The sequence below is a fragment of the Balaenoptera ricei genome, chromosome 8 (assembly GCF_028023285.1).
Source record: "Balaenoptera ricei isolate mBalRic1 chromosome 8, mBalRic1.hap2, whole genome shotgun sequence".
Classification (NCBI taxonomy): Eukaryota; Metazoa; Chordata; class Mammalia; order Artiodactyla; family Balaenopteridae; genus Balaenoptera; species Balaenoptera ricei.
This window is the reverse complement of record NC_082646.1, coordinates 4219455-4241488: the sequence shown is the minus strand read 5'-3', so window position 1 is coordinate 4241488 and position 22034 is coordinate 4219455. Positions and strand designations below refer to the sequence as shown.

The following is a 22034-nucleotide window of genomic DNA, read 5'->3' as shown; positions in this document are numbered from 1 at the left end:
ATTATATCTCAATAAACCTGTTATTATAAAAAACAAAAACAAAAACAAAAAACAAAAGGATATGGACAGCCAAGAAAAAAACTGTTAGGGAAGTGGGCTTACACTCCGTAAAATTCTGAAGGGAGAAGAACACCCTGGCATAAATAACAAAGAAAGGCAGGCAGCCTGATTTCTATTTCCTTCCAGAAAAAAGGAAAATAGGAAGCTGACCTCGAATACAGCAGGGCCTCACAACCCCATCACTAGGAGCTCGGGGCTGCACATCTGTTGCTGTGGGGGACTGTCTTGTGCGCTGTAAGATGTCATGCCTAGCGGCTGGTCTCTGCCCACCAGATGCCAGTAACACCACCACCAGCCGCGCGGTAACCGTCAAAAACGTCTGCAGGGCTCCCCAGGTGGCACAGTGGTTAAGAGTCCGCCTGCCAGCACAGGGGACACGGGTCCCAGCCCTGGCCCGGGAAGATCCCACATGCCGCGGAGCAGCTAAGCCCGTGCGCCACAACTACTGAGCCTGCGCTCTAGAGCCCGCGAGCCACAGCTACTGAAGCCCACGTGCCACAACTACTGAAGCCCACGGGCCTAGAGCCTGTGCTCCGCAACAAGAGAAGCCACCTCAATGAGAAGCCCGTGCACTGCAACGAAGAGTAGCCCCCGCTCGCCGCAGCTAGAGAAAGCCTGCACGCAGCAATGAAGACCCAACGCAGCCAAAAATAAATAGATAAATAAATAAATAAATATATATCTCTCTCTCTTCAGACAAACGGTCCCCCGCAGAGGACTGCTGGACTCGAGAAATGGACCTCTGGGTTTGCCCTGCAATGTGACAGACCCCTGGGTGCCTGAATTCAAATTAGGTTGTCTTTTTAGGCAGGGCAGTAAGGTGGGGCTGGAAGAACCATTTCAAGAGAGGAAATGCATCTATGTGATATCAGGTAGGAAAGGAGGTGACGAGTCAGGGCAGCTCAGAGAGAATTTACCACAATTGTCTTTGGCACCTTTTTGGTACAATTTCTGCCATTCTTATGGCACCACAACTTCTTCCCTGGATTTAATAAAGATTGTCAATGTTTAAAAAAAAAAAACAAAACTATGAAAGCCTGAGTGTCCCACCTGTTAACGTTAGCCTAGAATACAGCTGTATGATTCAGAACAGGCTAGGTTCTGCTGGATAATAACAGCCCCCAGAGCTCAGTGATGCTTTACCGTTTACTTCTCATGCCACGTGTTCATCGCGGCTGATTTGGGGCTCTGCTCCATGTCTCCTCACTCTGGGATCTAGGCTGACGGAGGAGCTACCATCATGAACACTGATAGTGATGAGGGAGAGGTGACGGTTCTGGGGGTCTTGAACTGGCAATTACACACGTCAGCCCAGAAGCAACACACGTCACTTACGCTCACAACTCACAAGACCCCACCCAACCGCAAGGGGGCCAGAAAGTGCAACCATACCATGTGCCTAGAAGACAGAGCCAGAAATGCTCAATGAACATGAAATACCCTCGAATTATCTTCCTTACTGCTTTCCCTGTTCATGCAAATCATACACCTGTACACATGTGTATACAGATATGCGGAACGTTCACTGCTGCACAAAACAGGGTCGCATTATAAGCAGTCTTTTCCATCTTTCATGTCTCCCCCAACAGTAACTCGTGCAAAACCTCCCAGAACAGCAGGTACAGTGCTAATTCATTCTTGTTAGTGGTTACGTAACATTCCATGGTGAAGATAACTTAAGTCACAGGTGTGACTGGAACTAAGCAGAGGTCCAGGCTGTGTAGTTGGTAGTCTATGTATCTGTATCCTGTCCTCACGAAGTTGAGGAAATTGGCTTTAACTCTAAAATAGGGGGAAATGTTGGATTTATTAAAAAAGAAAAGGCACCACATCATTTTATTTTTAACTACAGGCAAATGGCACCGACCACGGTTTCTCCTCTCCTCTGCACCATCACCCCCTACTCCTAGAATTCTCCCTTCCTCCTCTTTCCTTGCTCCCCACTCTTCCCCACTCTCACCTCCTTTTTCTCTTTTTGACACCTTCTACCTTGTCTTCCATTTCAATTACTTTAAATGAAAAAAAGGGAATGCAGACTGGGGAAAATGGTTAAAAACTAGGAGTACAAGGAAAGCTGGTGAAACCTTACTCAGACGATGTTCCTTTTCCAGTGATCTCCCCAGACGTGAAATGAAAAGTTGCCTAAACCTCTAGCCTTCTTGGTTTCCAGCTTTAACTCAAAGCTACTACCCCTCAAAACATTTAATCCTCCCTTCATACTCCCATTCCATCTCATGTAATATTAAAAGAGAGTAAACATATTAAAAATAAGGGAATTTGTCTTTGTGGAAGCACTTTCTAATGTTTTCCTATCTGTGGCTTTTCTGTAGATCGACGTATTTTACAGTGCAATGGCCCCACCATTCTGTGTATTCAAGGGCACTCACCCCTTAAATGTTTGCTTTCTTATTTAATATTTTTAAATTATTTTTTAAGCTAGACTTCTCAGGGACTTAGTCTATCTGAATGGTATTATTCAAATTATTGGAAGTCTAAATTTTTATTGTTGTTTGAAGTTACTGTCTTGTTTCTTTTTTAAAACTGGACCCATCCTCTCTCTCTAGACGTTCTATAATGTAGCTAATCTAATAACCTATTAATTTGTTAATGGAAGAAATCTACCTCCCCTGCTCCTCTTCCCCATCAAATCAACGTACTCAGACTTCCAGAAAGTTAAAAGGAGTTAACTTTCTGAGTCTTAACTCAGAAAGTTAAAAGTAGTTTCTTCAGACATGCTGCAGGCTCTACGATCCCCTGGCATGAATTTTAAACCAGGTAAAAGGGAAGGGTGAGGCTTGACAAATTGGTATGGACGCCACACAAGCAGACGAGGACTGTGCCTCCACTTAGGGTTCTGCCTCTCAGAAAAAATAGGGAAGGGCAGGGAGAATTTGTAAAGCTGGTTTTTCTGCACTTCTGACTAGGAAAACAAAGTAGTGTAACAGGCTTGACCTGGAAAGGGACCTGTGTTAAACATTAAATGAAAAGTGGAGCTTTTTTTCTTTTTTAATGTTTTTCAGTAGAGGATTAAAAAAGAATGAGAAGGCCTTCCAGTTACGGCAGCATAAAGAGATAGGCAATTCCTTTCTGCAAAACACCCCCCCCCCGCCCCCCGCAAAAATATAAGCACAGCACTAGACAAAATTATCAAAACCAACAATGGCAGGGAACTGGAAATTGACCAAAGGTAGACAACAAATTGAGCCGTGGTGATTGTTAAATTACTTGTTAAATAAGGGTCCTGGAATGTTGGATGTCGCATCGTGAGCCTCAGTCCGACAAAAGCCCACAAGAGAACCGAAATAGAGAAGTTGACTACTCACAGTCTTGGAGGAGTACAGGGTGGGAGGTCAAGGCAGGGTGCAGGCAGAAGGAGGCCAGACTGGGACATACGCCTTTATTAAGGTCCACAGACGGAGTGCTTCAGGGTTCCCAGGGAAGCTAGACTGGTCAATTCAAACCAAAAAGATCAGGGTTCTGGTAAGTTTTGCAGGGGGCTCATCCAAGGGGTACACCAGGGGGAAGGCCCCGGGACGTGGAAGAGACTGTTTATCACTATGGCTCTGCAGCTGTTTCAAGGGCATGCTCACAGGAAGGGCCCGTGTCAGTTCAAGTCCCCTGCAGGCCACGGGCCACACAAAAGGATGCTGAGGCGGCAATATTATGGAGCAGTTCAGCTCAACAGTGGAAGGCTGTGGGTTCTGTGGCCACACCCTAATAAGAGTCCCCCTCACTCAGTGACTTTTAAATATGCTGGTACTGGCCATGAAAACAAGTTGCTCCGCTGCCAGGACACAGACACAGGCTCAGGGCAGTGACGGGGGTCAGAAACGCCTGGCTTCACGAGCTAAGCATGGAAATGAACACTCTGGAATGAGCAGGGGAAACGCACAGCTGGGGTGAGTGGCCGACCAACCAGGAATTTAACAGGGAAAAGCCTAGAAATGAGTCATGGATGGGCTGATACAAGCTCTCCACACATCTCTGGCTGAATAGCCTGTCATTTTACCAAATCTGAATGACTGTATTCATTTATACTTAGAGGGCTGCATAAAAACCCTCAATTTTTCAAATTAGGTGAAAAATAGTTTTCCATTTGCATTATCTTTACAGTGAGATTTATTATCAATTTGTGTTATTTTGTGAATTATGTGGTTTGTGTCTTCTGCCCATTCTTCTACAGTCTTTTTCTTATTAACTTGTAAAGGCTCTGTAGTGGAATATCCATTTATCACAGCTATTGCAAACGTTTTCCCAAATGGTTTGCCTTTTGATGTGTTTTATATGTAAATTGCTTATGCAGATGACTTTCTCTTTTCTAGTTCCCTCCTTTACACCTCTATGTTTACAAACGCTTTTCTACTCTAAGATCAGGAAGTATTTACCCATCCTCCTTCTCCTCCCTTCTATTTTACCCACGTTTTTAAAGCCTCAGGGCCAGTGGTATTCTCCTGGGCTTGTAACTCACTGAGCGGACAAGACTTCAATGATATAACACAAGCTTATTCTATGAGAATAACGGGCTCCTTCTCAATATGGCTTACAGCTCGGAATCCTTGGTCATGGATTGTGTTTCCTGCCAAGTTATCCATTTATGTCTTCCCCACTCAGCCACCTAACAGCTGTCCCTTTATCGTTTAGGTATCCTGGGACCCTGATGGCAAATTTCAAGGGCCACGCTCTCCCAGGGAGCTTCTTCCTGATAGTTGGACTGTGGTGGTCAGTGAAGTACCCACTGAAGTACTTTCACCAAAAGGGGAAGAGCAGCCGACTGACGCACCACTATCAGCGTCTTGAGATCACTGAGGCCGCCATCAGAACTTTATTTTCAGTCGTCGGTAAGGAGGGGGGTCATTTGGCCCAGGGATCTCCTTGTCATACCCAGAACCCGTAACCCACTTCCTGGACCCTGTGAAAAATGGATGTCTCCACTGGCAGGGATAACATAACAAGAATTTTCGGCGCTAAATATTTTACCATTGCATCTATTGTGTACCGAGCTTGGTAACGTTGACAGTTTAATAGCACCTTATATCATAGTTCTAAGTTTCACACTATGAAAAACTACCACATAGACTACAGCATTCTTTGCCCCAGAAGGATACAGGTATAATTTGTAGGAACACAGGCATAAGTTGTAGAAATAGAAGACATACTTTATGAAAAAGACAAAACAGAAAAAGAGAAAAAAAAGAACAAATTAGAGTTAAGCTCAGGTACGTGAGTTATGAGAAAGTACTAAACGGAGCTTAGTTTTAGAAGAGTCATCTTTTTTCCCCCCAAGCTGTCTCCCTCCACTAGAAGCTCAGGAGTGGTTAACACCCAGCTCGTACCCTCCATCCCCAAATCTCAAGCGCTTAGAGATGGGGATTCATGCTGGAAGGCTAGTCAGAGAGGCAGTGGAAGAGAGTGAGAAAAGCCAACAGACAGCTGTCTGAGGGGGACTTTCCTTCACTGCGCCCCATTCCAACAAACCCACCCACTCCCATGGCCACCTGACAGCCATGCAGCCCACTGGCGGCCCTCGCGGAACAAGCGGTGTCAAGCGCAGACAGAATTCCTTGTCAGGACCAGCCCGTCACGCGAGTGAGGAGGGAGCTCACCCTGCAGCTACGTCCTGCCTCCTGTCCCCTTTGGCCTAGTTTCTCCAAGAACGGAAGCAAGGGCAGTAGCTCCCCGTGGAGTGAGCAAAGGTCACAGTCTAGCTGCATGCCCCCTTCACCGGTCACCCAAGCATCGGAAAGGCTTTGTCATCTCTCTGAAGCTGAGAAGCGATAGGGCCCATGTGGCTTAAACGGTAAAGGACAGCATCAACTTGGCCTTAGAAAAGCTGGAAAAATGATATTTGGCCTCCTTCCTATGTGAAAATAATACTCACTCAACAACGGTCTCTTGGGCCTCTGCCACGTGCCAGGAGCTCGCTGTCTGGGTGCCGGGGGTGCAGGAGGGGGAACAGACACAGTCCCTGCTCTCGGAGGTCTTCTCTCCTGTCACTGGGAGGTCCTTTTCCTGGGTTGCTTCCACCAGCACCTTCATCCTTTATACATGATTCAGAAAGGGCTGGGGACTTCCCTGATGGTCCAGTGGTTAAGGCTCCGTGCTCCCAATGCACGGGGTCCGGGTCTGACCCCTGGTAGGGGAACTAGATCCCACATGCTGCAACCAAGAGCCCGCACATGGCAACAAAGACCCCACGTGCCGCAACGAAGACCCAGGGCAGCCAAATAAGTAAATAAATATTAAAAAAAAAAAAGTGGGGGGGGGGGGAATCTGGGTTGAGAAAGAAATGTTTGGGAAACAGGGTCCAGAACGTTGTCACGGAGGACTTATTCTAGGCTCCGAGAACATTCTGGGCACCAGGCAAAAGGCCAATCTTTTGCTTCCGAGAAGTGAGAGCTGCCCTGTGGCACTGCTTCACCTGTGTGCCGGCCCCGTCTCCTGAGCTACAGGGTGGCCAGGATCACCAAGGTGTGGCCTTGGCCTTGTTCTCCCAGCATCTGGGACAGAGGCCAAGCGCCATGGGAGGGACCCTCAGCTCCGAGCTCGCCCCGGGTGCAGAAAAAGCCCACACCCGGGAGTCGCTGGGCTTGCCACGGCTATGTTCACCAGCAGTGTGTCTCGCTGGGATTGTATCATTTTCCACCGAATTGTTCCTTTCCAGGTTTATTTCACAGCTCGCTCGGCAGAGGGGACCCACAGAGGACACATCAGCCACACTCTCGCTTAAGAGACAATGCCTTGCTGTCATCTCAACTGCTCGACAAATGTCCTGGGGGCCTGTGTGGCTGCGTTCCTATTGCCGTTTCTCCCCCCTCCCCCAAAGGAACGGCAACAAAGGCAACATGTCTGCACAGGTTCCTCAGCAAATACGTATTTTATCCTGAAACAGCTGCATCTGAGGCAGCAGCGTAGGTCCACAGAGCTGTGGGCCGCCTTCGCCATGACTGGGGGTCACTCCGCCGTCTATTTGTCTCGGAGCTGTTCTTCCCTCCCTAACCTCCACTCCGCCTCCCTGCAGGCATGCTGGCAGAGCAGTTTGTTCCCGACGGGCCCCACCTCCACCTGTCCCACGAGGACCACTGGGTAAAGCTCAGTAACTGGCAGCACAGCACCATGTACCTGTTCTTTGGGGTCTCGGGAGTCGTGGACGTGCTGACCTCCCTCCTCACCCACATCCCCCTGGGGCTGGACAGACTGGTCATGGCTGTGGCAGCTGCCAACGAAGGTGACTGGGAGGTGTGGACGGAGCCTTAGAGGGACTGGAGCGCAGCAGATCAGAAACACTGCAAATTTAATCATCTTCCCCAGAAAACCCCAGTCTCTGAGCTTCAAAATCCTACACAGGACTTGATCCTGTGCTCTGGATGGTACAGGTGGCACAGGAAAAGCACGAGGCTTTTAGCCAGAGCTCTGGCTGACACAGCACCAACTCCCCCTGCCCGCCCAGCGCCCACCCCCGCCCCACCCTCCGCACGAAGACTGGTGGGGTGCCAGCACGCAAGGGGGTGACCCTCTGGTTAGGGGAGAGGTTCTCCGTGCTCCACCCCAACCTTGCTCTGTCACTGTCCGGACTCCCACCCAGTGGCTAGGACACATCTCCCCACGCAACTCACGCTAACTGGATGAGAGAAAGCATGTTGTAATCCAACCCCCTCATTGACTTCTCAACCTCAGAAGAACTGAAAAAAGGTTGAATGAGGGTAAAACTGAATGTCAAGTACACACACACAGCTGGTCACAAATCAACACCATCTCACCTTCCCATCCTGGACTGAACTCTACCACTGATTCGGTAAAGAGATGTTAAGATTCATCCTCTGCTGCTTATATCTGCTTACACACACACACACACACACACACACACTATAACCTGCATTGGCTTGTTGCCCTAGATTGTCACATAAACTGATTTCCTAAGTGCCAGAAAATCTAGCTTTGAGGCAGACATTTCCTAATCAGGCTGAAGTTGGGAACAGATCCCCTGGGGTGGGGGACGGGGGTGTGGGGGTGTGGGGGGGCGGGGGGGGGGCGGGCCCGACAGCATCTCCTGCCCCACACAGGCTTCCTCTTGTACCACCACGTCCACCACCGGCCACCGCTGGACCAGCACATCCACTCCCTCCTGCTGTGCGCCGTGTTCGCAGGGGCTGTCAGCCTCACCTTGGAAGTGATCCTCCGGGACAACATCGTGCTGGAACTCTTCCGTACCAGCCTCGTTATTCTTCAGGGCACCTGGTTCTGGCAGGTAATTACTCAAAACCATGCTCCTCACCTGGTGCAAGGACGAAGCAGGCCCGCTGAGCGCGTCCAGGAGATGCAGCACTGACACACCGCTCGAAGGGGGTCAGAAGCCACTTCTGTGCCCATGCCCACCCCTGACCTACGTGACTTTAGCCATCCATATCCTGCTGACGCATGAACAAGCGTCATCAACAGAGCACAGGTAGCGAGCAGGCTGAGGGTTTCCCTGCCTGCCCCTCCCAGCAGAGCTACTGACACCACTTACAGCCTCTACTTGCTAAAAACTGTTCCTCTGAAATGTGGGCCCTGAAATTTTAAGTAAGGCTACACTAAAACCAGAGCTAACAGAGCAATTTCCTGTGCAGAGGCCGTTCGATGCCAACAGAGGCATGGGGGATGAGTTGTCTGGGCAACTACAGACACTCTGGCAGCCACAGGAGGCTCGGGGGCTTCTCAGGCCCACCTCATGACAAGGCTGGCTTCTCTGTATAATCCACCAGATCGGGTTTGTGCTGTTCCCGCTTTTTGGAGCACCCGAATGGGACCAGGAAGATGACGCCAACATCATGTTCATCACCATGTGCTTCTGCTGGCACTACCTGGCCGCCCTCTGCATTGTGGCCGTCAGCTACTCGCTGGTTTACGGGTACGTCCAAGAGAAGATGACTTCTGCCAAGTTTGTCCTAACCCGCCCCGTCCCCGAAATGTGTTACACTGCATCCTCTCTACCTCCACGCCCCACCCTTCATAACTAAGCAGTGCTAGCGTCTACCACTTAATGAGGGCCAACTATATGCCAAGCTCTGTGCAAGGCACTCTTTGCCTGCACGTGAGGGTGATGAAGTCTGAGAAGTTAAAGGACCTGTCTGTCTGGTCACGGCGACCTGACAGACCCAGGTTTCAAATGCAGTTCTGACGGATTTTAAGTCTGCAGTTTGATAGGAAAAACTCTGCATCAGGCATCAGTACTGAACCGCAGTCCCTGCTGTGTCCCTGGTTCATTCAGAGCCCAACACCTTATTCCTGGATTTGCCCTACTTCCCAGGGACATGTGACGGTCAGGTAAGACACCACAGCAGCAAGCGCTCACGACAGCGCTCGCTCTCCCGAGGTTACGAGAGTAGCTAGTAATTCCTAAGCACTGACTGTGTCCCAGCACTGTGGTCAGCACTTAAAGTGTGTAAATTACCCCTCTTAATGCTCACTTTATAAAGGATGCATGCGATGTTTATAGACGGGGAAACCAAGGCTTCAAAAGACTGAGTAACTGGATCAAGGTCACCCAAGGGGTAAACGGCAGAGCCCGGCTCTTCAACCACTGCACACCCGGCCCTGCTAGTTCTGTGTCATCAGAGCCGCCCCTGCTCTTTCCTAGTTCCCGATTTCCCTACCCAAAGCAGGGATACTTCACCCAGAGAGAGTTCCACACATACCAAACAGAAGGGAAAGCAGGCCATGGTTTCCTTGAGTTCTACTGCCCAGCCAGTGAAACAACAAATTGTGGGGCGGGGGAACTAAGTTGAGTCTCAGTTACATCACTGACCTTTAAGTGACCGTGAGTCCTTTCACCACCAAAGAGCGTTGTCTAAGAAATCGGAGATGCAGACGAGTCAGCACAGTATTTGATAGAGACATAAAAAACATGCTCTAAGGGCCGGCGGACGCCTTCGCATCCTCGGGTGAGGGAATAAGGCAACTTAGGGCTCACTCCATCTGCAATTATTGTCTCCCCGTTACAGCTTCCTGACACGGGTAAAGAGGCCTGGAGACAGAGAGATCATTGGGATTCAGAAGCTGAAGTCAGATCACACCTACCAGAAGGCCCTCCTGAGCGGCTCTGATGAGGACTAGGGGCGGCCATCGGTCACCAACGGAGGATGGAGTGTCCTCTGGGTGCACAGCTGGTGGTCAATGGTGTAGCTCACTTCCTCCACTGAAACCCTCATTGTGATCCACTCTCAAGGGTCTGTATATTTGCACCTGCTCATTTAACCAACTAAAGTCTGTGCTGGTGTGGTACACTTCGTAGAGAAAAACAAAGCAAGTCTTTGTGTCTCAGTGTGAAGAGAACTCAGACTCTGAAAGTTTCAGAACAGGAAGTGACCTCGTGGGTGAATTCAGGATATGAATCCAGCAGAATTTACTGCTTTTGATAATTTAGCCCTTTTTCCCTCAAGAAGGCAGGTACTTTCTTATCCGAAAGTGAATGACAGAGCCCTTATTTTAGAGATATAATTCTAATCCGTATTGTTTAAAGTAAAATAATTCACGAGCTTTAGTATTTTAAACATTACTTGCCAAGCATCTCCTAACTAATCATAATGTTCCGGAGTACTGCAATACCACTCACTGTTGATGAGTGACAAAGCTGGGCCAAAGGTGATTTTTTTGGTTAAATCAGGAAGCCAGTGAGTGGTCCAGCTGAGAGCTGGAACCCAGATATTCTGACTTCTCAAAAGTACCCTAGTAAGAGGGTGCTGACAGGAAACCTCTATAATGAGGTACAGAGAAAAATGTCAGGTTATGGAAGGCCTTGAATTTCAACATAGCTGAAAGCAAAAGATAAGAATCCTGCAAAGGATGTGAATCTTGAACTAGTGACATAAAATCTTGATACTCGAATCTTGGTTCTGGACCTGTTCTTTTTTTCTTTACGTTTCCTTCAACAAATATTTATTAATCATCTACTTTGCACCAGCACTGAAATGGCTGTAAGGATTAACGAAATATGTGTCCAGCAAAGAATTCACAGTCTAAAGGGAGAGATATAAGCGGTTATGTGCAGGGTGACTGGTGCCCTAAGGGGTAAGTACAGATACCATGGGAAACGAAGGAGGGGAGGGGAAGGTGTGTGTTTGGGGGGTGCCCTACAGAAAAGCACATTCCAGGCACAGAGAATCCAGGCACAAAGACAGTGAGAACACGAAAGAACGCGGACAGTTAATTAAGCTCTGTAAACTGATACAAGTGGGTTAGGACAAATCTGAAAGGTCGTAGGGACCCACAGTGCCATTCATTTGTACACGATTTCCCAGACCTTAAACTGCATTCTATCTCGTCTGATTCTCACAACCACCTGTACTGCAAGAACACCAGGGCTCCTCAGAGAACCGGATCAGCCTGAGGCCACACAGCCAGGAAGTCCTAAAGCCAGCCTTCAGTAGGACTCAGAGGCCAGCTTCTCTCCCGCTATGCCCTCCGCTACTTCACACCAACACGGCAGGGATCACCTGTGTGAAGCATGTATGCTCTTTGGAAGGAATGCTGTACTTACACGAAAGGCAACCTCCCACGGTCAGCCAGCATCTCAGGGTCGAAGCCACATCTTAGGGATTAAGAATGAGCTACTTGAAGACACTGAATTTTAAGAAGAGAACCCGGGGGCACCCTTTCAGGACCCACTTTGGCCTGCCTGCTGAGTAGGAACCCAAATGTTCATTCTGCAAGTCCTGAATGAAGCATGTTCTACTCAGCAAGTTCTACTGTTGGCCATTAATGTAAAACATGTTCTCGCCCCAGGGACTGGAGGTGGGAAGAAGGAACATAGTCGCAGTTTTACTTTCACAGTAAAGATCTCCATTTTAGATTTTAAAAGTGGGGAGGGGACAGAACACTTTAAGGAAATGCAGCATTTTCTAGACAGTGAGGGGCTGAGGTGTGACAGTCAGATACAAAATATTAAAGTTTGTTTTGATGCTCCTGACACAGCACTGTTTGGGATACCTTCAAGGACGTGATCAGCCTGCATAAATATTCTCACATGTGGTGATAAAGTACAAACCGATCACAACGCCAGTCACCAAATCTAGTCTCAGATACATGGTCTGAATAATTTCACCAGCCTCTGAGCCTCTGAACCAGGTTCTTCTGGAATTGTTCCCTCCAAAACACCCACCAGCTACCATGTCTCTACAAGACCCCTGAGGTCTGCACGCAAGGCACCATGCCTGGTGCAAACGCCGGTGGTGTCACCCAAGCAGCTCCGGCAGGGGATGCCATCCTCTGGGACCCAAGGGCAGGCCGGGCAGGAAGCACCAGGTCACACTTACCACCGGCATCCTGAAACTAACCCGCGGGCTAGGATGTAAATATCTGCGGGCACCAAGGAGACAGGCAGAGTCAAGTGACTTCAGCAAATAAAAGTGGAGGTTAGGGTTGAGGCTGAACAAATGATGAAATCATTTGTTAAGTAAATTCAAAAGGGGTTTGTTTTAACCAGCAGTAAATGCCAGAGCCAGGATCCCTCAAGTTTCTACCTCTTCCCCGTTTGGAAACCGGCACACGGGCTTTTCACGTGACGTGTGCTCTAGGAAACAATGCCGTGCGGACGCGCCCTCCTCCACTCAGGTCAAAACCCAGTCTTTTCCTTCCCTGCAGTCTCCGCCTCTCCCATTACCAATCTTATTTCTGCGCCAGCCCGCTACCACCCACCAAAAGCTCAATCTCACCCCCGCCAATTCACCTCTGCTCTTTACGATCCAGGCTCACCACTCCCAGCTCCGGACGGTCCCCACGTCTCACCAGGACACATCACAGCCACGTCCGCACAGGAAGGCAGCAGAAAGGGCACTCGAATTAAAAGACTGCACTCACAGCTTGGTTCTCTTTAACTTCACCTCAGGCTGGGATTTTCTCACAGTTACAACAGGGATGGCCATGTCTATTTTACAGAACTGCTTTACGAATCCAATGTCTGTGTACCCAGTGAGCCACTCTTTCTCTGCACCACTGCAACCTGCCTGATCACTCAGCTTCCACCCAGCAACCCCTCCAAAGGAGGCCATTCCAATTCTTTGCCCTCCAACTCCACTTCCTCACAGAGACCCCGTCAAAGATCATCACTAAATTTCCATGAGTTAGGGATACATTTTTAATAATCTGGATACTTTCAAAAAAGACAGGGAAGCCCTGTCGCTACAGAAAAGCTTCACCACCCAACCCCTGCTCCAATACGAAAGAGGCGTATACTGTCAATAATCAGTGCTTTTAATTACATTTTAAAATATCATTCTGAGTTCTGCCTATAGCTCGACGGAGGCTGAGAACCGTGAAGCAGCCAGGAGCAAATGACTGTAAACCCAGAGCCACCTCCTCTGTGGCTGGTGCTGCCTCGTGGCTGCACCCACCCCCTACCCCTTCTCCCCACCTCTACTCCGGAGCAGAAGCGAGCCAAGTTCTACTTAATAGGGCACGTAAGAAACATTTCAGGCTTGAGGCCGTGTGGTCTCAATGACAACTACTCAGTTCTGCCTTCTAACTGAAAGCAGCCACAGGCAGTACGTAAATGAATGGGCACGGGCTGTGTTTCAATAAAGCTTTATTTACAAAACCGGGTAGCCAGCCCAAGGGGCATGGTTTGCTGACTCTTGCTCTGGAACAAAGCAAAACATATCATCTCTGCAATAAAGCTTGTGCTGCAAAAGCAGCATCTCTGCTGGCGTCCGCCTGCTCTGTCCACTGGCCCTGGGCTCGCGTGTGAACAGGCTCGATAAGGGGGTCTAAGTCTGCAGGTGAAGGTATGGACCACAGTCAAGATCCTGACAGCCCGTCTTGAAGAGCGGCTGCCAAACTAGTCCCATTTCAGGGGGCCCACGTGACCTCACTTCCCACGTTTCTCCCCCACCTCACGGCCTCTCTGTTACCATGCAGAGATCAAGTCAGCCTCCAACTTACTAAGAATCTTGCTCTTCTCTCATTCTGGTCAAAAGAATAAATAATCAGTTCAGGAGGAGGAGGCGTGCTAAGCCCAGGTTTCTACTTGATAAGGATGTACAAGATGTTCTTTAAAAAAATAAGTTACATAAAAATGTCTGGACACAGAGCTCCTAACTAGACCACCAGCCACAGAGAAGCCCAGAGCTAAACAGAGCCCACACAGCACGAGCCTCGTCTGCCGTCTGCACACCTTCTCACCGTCCGCCCGTCCTCAGAGCCTCGCTCCAGGAGGCAGCTGGGCTTGCGTGGCCACGACGCGCTCACACGACCCCACCAGAGAAGCTTCTCCTGGACCAGACAGAACAGACCTCGGAACCCCAGCGCACCTGGCGCAGTGCGCTCCCCGCCGAGCGGTGGCCGGGCCGCCACGGTCCCTCCGCGGGCCTTTCTCAGACAGACGTGCCCGGGGGGCGATGCACCACCCCGCTCTCCCTTTCAGCCAGAAGGCCGACCGGGTGTGGCTTCCGCAGCCACCGTCTTCCTCCCTGAGAATCACTGCTGTTCAGGTGCCTGTTTAGGAGACGGGGCTGTGGTCACGACGACCGTGGAGACGGCTTTGGAGGAACCAGAAGCTGTTCCTTGTTGAAGGTGGGACGCGGGGACGGTCTGGATGCGCACCTGTTTGCAGAAAGAGCGTCTGGTCGGCAGACTGCCCACGGCCCGTCAGCTGAGGACGAGCGGCACGGGCAAGAGGGCCGCCCGACACACGCGGCGGGTGCCCGGACCTCACCTGTGTGGCCTGACCCTGCTGCTGGAGCTGCTGCAACTGCTGGGCGGTGAGGAAGCTAACCGGCTTGTTGCCAGCAATGAGCTTCGTGCCCGCTGGCATGGTGGTGAGGATGATGTTGCGGCCCAGCCCGCCGAGGCTGCAGAGGGGAAGCGGGAGTGAGGCACGGCCGGGCCGGGCCAGCGGAACACCCCGGCACTCTGGACTGAAATGGAAACCGGCTGCCGAGACCACCTTTCTTCCAGCTTCCATGCTTCCCGTGTCAGAGAAGAGAGCGAGGCCAAAGGCTCCCGGTGCTTTGGATGAAATGGCCCCGTATCCGCTCCGCGACCAGCAGGAGTAAGGGACGGGGCCCCAGCAGGTGTGCGCTCCTGACCAGAAACCCGGCCCTGCCAAGGCAGCCGCCCTGAGACCAGCAGACTCATCTCATCATGCCCTCCATCCCCATCTAAGTCAGAACCATGGGACGCCCAGGCCCCCAGGAGGGCCTCCCCTCTGAGCCGTCATCACAGCCCAGGGCTCAGACATCGAGGCGAGGCCTTCCCTAACGCCCATGCGGGGGACTGCCCCCAGCTGTGTCACCACCCACCCCATCCAGCTCCTCCTGTGCCCTCCCTTGCTTTTCCCTAGAGCACGTCACCGGCCAGAGTAATTTAACTCACTATTCCTCTCCCCACTCACTCTACAGTGTAAGCCTGAAGGCAGCACCAACTTCCGTCTGTTCTAATCACTGCTGTATCCACAGCACCCACAACAACGCGGGGTGCTCGAGACTCACTGCTGAGCACAACGAAGGAGCCCGGGAAACCAGCCGCCTTCCCCTCCACGTCCAGGCGTCCCACCAGCCGCCCACCCAACCCTCTACAGCACTTACTTGGCTCCAAGGTTGCCTTTGATGATGGGGGCTGTGACCACACCCTTGCCCTTCATGGGCTGGCTAATGACAGACAGCGGAACCGTGATCCGCGTAGGCAGCTTCCCCTAGAGAGACAAAGCAACTGGGTTTACGGAACAGAAGGAGAGAAGAACCGCCACGCAGCGCCACCCCGCACCACCCCGCGCCACCCAGCGCCACCCAGCTGCCGTGAGCCTCCTCTCTCCCGCCTCAGGAAGCAGCGCAGCCGCGCACACCTGCCGTCGTCAGGGCAAGACGTGTGCCTGAGCCACCAAGGAAAGCGTGTGTCCGCTTAGGCACAGTATGAGCCTGAGCTCCCAGAGGGGAGGGTCTTTCTCATCCACGTACCCCCCAACACTGGGGACACAGCCAGGCGGAGGAACTGAGCAAGGACAGAGGCACTCAGGAGTGAATACAGCAGGTGCATAACTGCCGCGCCCCTCGAGCAGGCGCACTGCTGGGGAGCACACAGCAGGACACATTCCCCGAGTGCTCTGTTTCTCCCAGAGACAAGGCAGGTTAGTCAGGGGACGCTAGTAATAAACTCAACCACATGAAAAGTCCAACCCACAGCTAATAAGAAGGCCCAGAGGAACACAAGAGGAGCTGGAAAGAGCTGGTATCTTTGGGATTTCAGGATGGCTGAGGTTCGGTCACTACACTAGCCTGTTTTTAGGTTGCCTGGTTTTTAACCCTTGGTTGATGATATAATTTACATACAGTAGGATCCTGTGTACATACAACTTTAAAAAATGATTCAAGAGGGGCAGCTGACAAGATGCAAAGAAAAGGAATCAACATTTCCTACGGGCAAGCTGGTTCTAAAGAAGCCAGGCCTTCAGGAGGAAAACTGTATACCAGGGGACCACACTGATCTCCACAGCTGAACTCAACTGCAGCCCCTTAGAAAGCACGGAAAGATGTCAGTGGGCAAGAGAACACGGCCAGATGGGGCCTCCAGGGGAACCTACTAGGGTTGTATTGTCACCTTAAGAATCCCTAGTGTTGAGGACAAAAGCGCTTCAGACCAGCTGCCCACCAGCTTGTGTCCCTCCACGAACTAGCCTACCAGCTGCCTAGACAGACGGGCAGCACCACTCAGTACTTCCTGCCCCACCAAATGCTCTCCGGTTACAGTCACCCTGGTTGATGACAGCAGGGTAGATACCGCTGGATTCACCTGTTTCAGAAGAACTCAAGAGAAACAAAAGTGGATCAAGTAAGCACCGTCTCCTTGCTTCCTTATTTTAACTTCTCTGATATGAGAACCTAAACAAACATTTCCTTTAAAGCAACACTGCACTTCAGGGTTGGCTGGTTGGCTTTACTACCGTGTAGGTCCTCCTTCCTCCCACTAATCCTCTGGATTTTATCCAAATTAGTGAGGTTTTACTATATTGCCTGCTTAGAAAAGTAAACTGTATTTTACACTGTCCAGATGTACCCATACAGAACAGTGCCCCTTATCTAGAGGTTAAAGAATAAACACATGCACCCAGAAACACACCTGTTGATACGGAAATTTGGTTTATGATAAAGGTAGTACCTCAAGTTAGTGGGGATGAGACTAGTCATTGATGTTGGAATAATTTGAAAAATATGAGAGCTATACCACATGCCATTCACAAAAATATATTTCAAATGGATTTCTCAATTACACTTTCTTTAAACTCTAAAAATATTTTATGAAAATGAGGGCTGACATCTTTATAACCCTGGAATAAGAAAGGCACAAGACAGGAAACCTAGGAGCCATAAAAGAAAATGTTGATGGCTCTAATCAGATAAAATACCTGTAGAGCAAAAGGCTTCACATGCAAGGTTAAAAATTGACAGACTGGAAGAAAATATTTTCTACACATACAAGAACTAATATGCAGAAGACACAAAGGCTGGTGCCAGCTCACACAATACGAAAAGGCCAAATACCCCAGAAGAAAACTGGCAAAGATTTATTCACCCCTGGAGAGCCCACGCCAACCTCTGGATGAATGGCTGCCATCCTCACTAAAGATCCAGGAAACAGAAAAAGAACTCTCTTTTTACCAGTAAGATAGGGACATAAAGTTTAAAAAAACAGGATATCCAGCACGAGGTTAGGGTACGAGGGAAACAGGAAACTAGCTGATGGAGTGTAGGCTGGTGTGGCCTTTTTGCTAATACAACTGGAGTATGAGAACTTTCAATGTGTACCTCCCAGACCCATGCCAGGAACCTCTGCTCCTGAAATACTGATACATGTTCACATACACAAACATGCACTGTAGCAATGGTTTTTAACGAGATACTAAGTATCGTAGGATCTGGAATGAGGCCCAAGACACATTTTTAAATATTTAAATAAAGCAAATCACAGATTGAGGTCTCTCATAGGCATTTTAAAACCACGTAAATATATACGAAAACGCTCAGAAAAAGAACTAGGAGAATAAATGCCAAAACACGACGAGTGATGAGCCTCACGAAAGGAGAATCAGAGGTGATGAGAGGAACTTCATACTTACTCCGTGTACCTCTGCACTGTTTTACTTTTCTTTTTTTCTTATAACATCTTTATTGGAGTAGAGTTGCTTTACAACCTTGTGTTAGTTTCTGCTGTATAACAAAGTGAATCAGCTATATGCATACGTATATCCCCTGCACTGTTTTACTTTTATGAGAACGTATGCCCGTGCTACACTTTCGTAAATTTGTCTCAGAATTAAACAGCCAAGTATTTTAGTAAATAAGCCTGTTTGGGTCAAAGGAGGAGACAGACAGGGCTTCTAGTCTGCACTCCCAACAAGAGAAGTTTCCCAAGCAGAAGGGCTGGTCTCCACCACCAATGTTACTCACAGCCTGGGACGTGGAAACAACCGTGGTGCTGACGGGGACCTGCCGCACGGCAGGGGCTCCCGTCCCGATGCTGATGGGCGTGCTGGCGGCCCCAGAAGCCACGGCCACAGTCTTGGACACGGCAGCATTCACACTGGGCAAGGACACCGCGGACGTATGGACAGTTCCGGACCCACTGGCCACGGAGGGCCCTTGCTTGGCATGGGCTGCGACGGTGATGGTCTGGCCCGCTTTGGGGGGCATCACCCCCAGGCCCTGCACGATGCGGATGGTGGCGGCTGGTTTGGCTTCAGACGAGGCCACAGTGCTTTTCCCCTTCTGGTCAGCCACACTCACGCCAAGCGCCGGCATCAAGCGAAAAGCTGAACTCGAGGCTTCTGTCGGCTTGAGGTCGGGAGTCACTTTGACCACGGTGGTCCCTGGTGGAGTGGACGAGGGGGCACTGGCTGCACTGGCCTTGGCAGGGCTGTCGGCTGCGTGGACCGGGTTGGAAGTGACGTGTAAGGTAGCGGAGATGCCTTTGCCCGAGGGGCCGCTGCCTGTCCCAAAGAGGTCCTGGGTCAGTTTGACTGTGGTGACCTGGGACTTGGCCAACGTGGCCATCATGTCTGGAGTGATCCGCAGAACAGTCTGGCCTTTGGCGTCCGTGGTGATGGAGGAGGGCGGTAGCCGCAGCACGTCCTTGCCCTGGATACGGAAGTTAGTGGCTGTGAGTGGGATGCTGCCGCCCGTCTGGGGCTTCACGCCAAGCTGCCCGGTGATGGCCACCTGGAGGGGAAGGAGAGCGCTGACAAAGGCGTTCGCGAGGCCGAGCCTCCATGTTCCCCCGGAGCGTGACTGGGGGAACCTCCACTGCGGGGAATGTGGGCCTCATGTATTTTTCTAACTTTCTATTTTGAAAAATGGAAGACATTCATTCGCCAAAGCAGAAAACAGTCTAACAAATCCATGTACCCATCACGCAATTTCACAAGTCAACACTTGGCCAATTTTATCTATCTTTCCCCACTCTTCAGGGAGCTGGGGTGGGGGGAGGGAGGAGTTGGGATATTTTAAAGTAAACCAATAAATATCATTCTGCTGATCAACACATTCGTCCCTGGGTATCCAGGGCTGCTCAAGTCCCTGACATAAAATGGCACGGGACATTCAGCCCTCCGTACCTGCGGGTTCAAAACCAAAGTTCAGTCAGTGGTTGGTTGAATCCGTGGAGGTGGAACCCAAGGAAAGAGAGGGCCGACTGGACTTCTACATGTCTCTAACCTAGAAGAGGACTTCTAAATGTAAAAGTAATCCCCTATCATCCCCTCATAATCACCTGTAAATATTATAACACACACTCGCATTTCCCCTACAGACTCAGAAATGCCTCACTGTTGTGCTGACCTCCACTTTGAGGCAGCAGCAGGGCCCGGCACTAAAGGGCATGAGCCCCGGGGCCAGGCTTCCCGGGTTCCCACGCCAACTCCTACCTACGGCCAATGTCCACGTGCAACAGGTGCGGTCCTTCTAGGCGGGGGGCTCTGTGTCTCACGAGCCGTCCCCCCTCTACTGGACCACTCATGCCATCAGTCGAGTTCACTCACTATCCACCTCCACTGAGCGGTCAGTTCTCAGGCCTCGTCTCACTGCCCTTCACACGCCTGGTGCTGCTACCGACTTCGTGAGCACACTTTCCTCTCAGCCTGTCTCAGTCTCCACACCACAGTGTTTCCTTCTGTCTCAGTGAACGACAGTACCGCCCACCCAGTCACTCAAGCCAAGAGCCACAGCGTCATTCCTGACCCCGTCCTCAAACCACCAGGAAATCACACTGCTCTGTCGCCAGGCCCTTGCTCGAAGCCCGGCCCACCGCCCACCTGCACGGCTGCAACTCCCTCCCACCTGGCTTCCCTGCTTCCACCCTTGGCCCCTAGAGTCCACGCCACGCAAAAGCAGTGGAATGGACTTCAGATTTCTTTAAATGTAAACTAGGTCAAGTCATCCTGGCTCACAATCTTTCGATGGCTCCCATCACATTTAAAGTGAAAGCAAAGTCTGACGTGACTTAACCACTGGCAACCTCGCCTTCTAACACCTGCGCGCTTGCTCACGAGCCTCCTACAGCCTTCCTGCCGTTCCTCAAGCGTTCCCAACTCGAGGCCTTTTCACGTGCTGTTCCCACGCCTGGGATGCTTGACCCCGGACAAGCACGGCTCCGCACGCTCTCCAGCCTCGCTCACCGCTCTCACAAGCCTCCTCCCCAGAGAGGTCTTCTCTATGACACTAGGAGCCTCAGGAAGGCAGGGGCCTGGTCTGGGTGATGCACAGACTCAGCCCCCAACACTCTGCACAGTGGCCGGCACACAAAAAGCACCCAATAAACATCTGATGAAAAAAATAACGTTACTTCATCATTAGTGGTTCCATTTCAACAGTAAAATAGGGATAACAAAAGTGCCTGCCCTGAGGTGTTATGGGAATGACATTCAAGTTATTCTATAGGGTTTTAGCTAAGTAAATTCATGAAGAGTCTACTCCAAATCAAGAAACTCAGCTACTAAATGCTGAATTACATGGAAAGAAACAGGAAAAAAACCACAAACCTCTTTGGCATCTACCAAGCTTGCACTGCCCTTGCTGGAAACTCACGCTTGAAATACCTACGAACTAAGGATCAAAGGTCACAAGCCACTAAGATCTCAAACTATCCTTTGATTCTGGACAAAGGAGCCAGACCCACCCGGACAGGACAGCCGTGCACCTACCTGCTTGATAATGTTCTGTCCTGTGACATTCTGAATGACGGCAGCCGCGGGGGTGCTCGGAGCGGAGCCCCCAGGAGAACTGGTGGCCGGCTTGCTCGCAGGGTTGGCTGCGGCAGGGAGACTTGTCACCGTGAGCCCCGCCGGCCCCGGTCCCGGCCGCTGCACGGTGGCCGCCGCAGTCTGAGCTTTGACTGGAACTGTGGCCATTACTGTCTAGTTCAGGGCAGGAGGGCAAGAGCTTAATTAGACCCTAAGCCGCAGACCAGCACGTGGAGTGGTCTCCACCTGTCACCACCCAGGAAGCGTTCCTGTAAGAGGGCTTCTAATCCAACAACGCCAAGGGCGCACTACCCTCTAAAATGAACAGTGTGCAGTTCTTATCCTTAGGTAGAACATCTTAACTTTCAGAAATACTTTCTCATTTAATATCTCATTTCACCCCTACACACTGAGGGCAAACATTATACCCCTTTTACAGCAGAGGGACCTGAGGCAGGAGACCCTTGTCTAAAGCACAGCAGTTAGTGGCCTGGCTAAGGCTAGAGGCACGAGGGAAGGAGGCTGAGACCTAGAATCACAGGCCTGGATTTACACCGCACCTCTATCTACCAGGGTCCTGATGTCACAATCCTGCGTAAATCGCTAAACTTCCCAACGTTCTAATTCCCGACACGTATTCAATAAAACACAACTTACAACTTGCTTACCAGGCTTTGAACATTAAATGAGCTGTTGTGATAAACATCATCGTCAGCACAGTCACCTGGGTCCTGGGTCCTGACCCAGACTGCCTGGCAGACTCATCACCCCGGCC

At 50.6% G+C, this 22034-nt stretch overlaps 2 protein-coding genes across 8 annotated transcripts in view; one reads left to right on the top strand and one right to left on the bottom strand.

Moving 5' to 3' along the window:
* TMEM45B (transmembrane protein 45B) overlaps positions 1-10923 on the top strand; it is a 30794-nt gene extending 19871 nt beyond the window's left edge. Inside the window, exons 2-6 of the mRNA XM_059930054.1 lie at positions 4702-4898; positions 7079-7285; positions 8121-8305; positions 8802-8947; positions 10041-10923. Coding sequence (XP_059786037.1) covers positions 4718-4898; positions 7079-7285; positions 8121-8305; positions 8802-8947; positions 10041-10152 — 831 coding nt within the window. The 5' untranslated portion in view covers positions 4702-4717 and the 3' untranslated portion in view covers positions 10153-10923. The remainder of the gene's footprint in view (positions 1-4701; positions 4899-7078; positions 7286-8120; positions 8306-8801; positions 8948-10040) is intronic.
* A 2346-nt stretch (positions 10924-13269) lies between these two features.
* NFRKB (nuclear factor related to kappaB binding protein) overlaps positions 13270-22034 on the bottom strand; it is a 35613-nt gene continuing 26848 nt past the window's right edge. For 5 of the 7 annotated variants that reach the window (XM_059930047.1, XM_059930046.1, XM_059930050.1 and 2 more), the window contains 5 exons: positions 21221-21433; positions 18474-19241; positions 15618-15724; positions 14747-14882; positions 13270-14634 (listed from right to left, as the gene is read on the bottom strand). In XM_059930047.1, coding sequence (XP_059786030.1) covers positions 14509-14634; positions 14747-14882; positions 15618-15724; positions 18474-19241; positions 21221-21433 — 1350 coding nt within the window. In that variant the 3' untranslated portion in view covers positions 13270-14508. Of the gene's footprint in view, positions 14635-14746; positions 15133-15617; positions 15725-18473; positions 19242-21220; positions 21434-22034 lie in introns of those variants that run through there. The other 2 variants (XM_059930052.1, XM_059930053.1) reach the window with 2 other exon arrangements.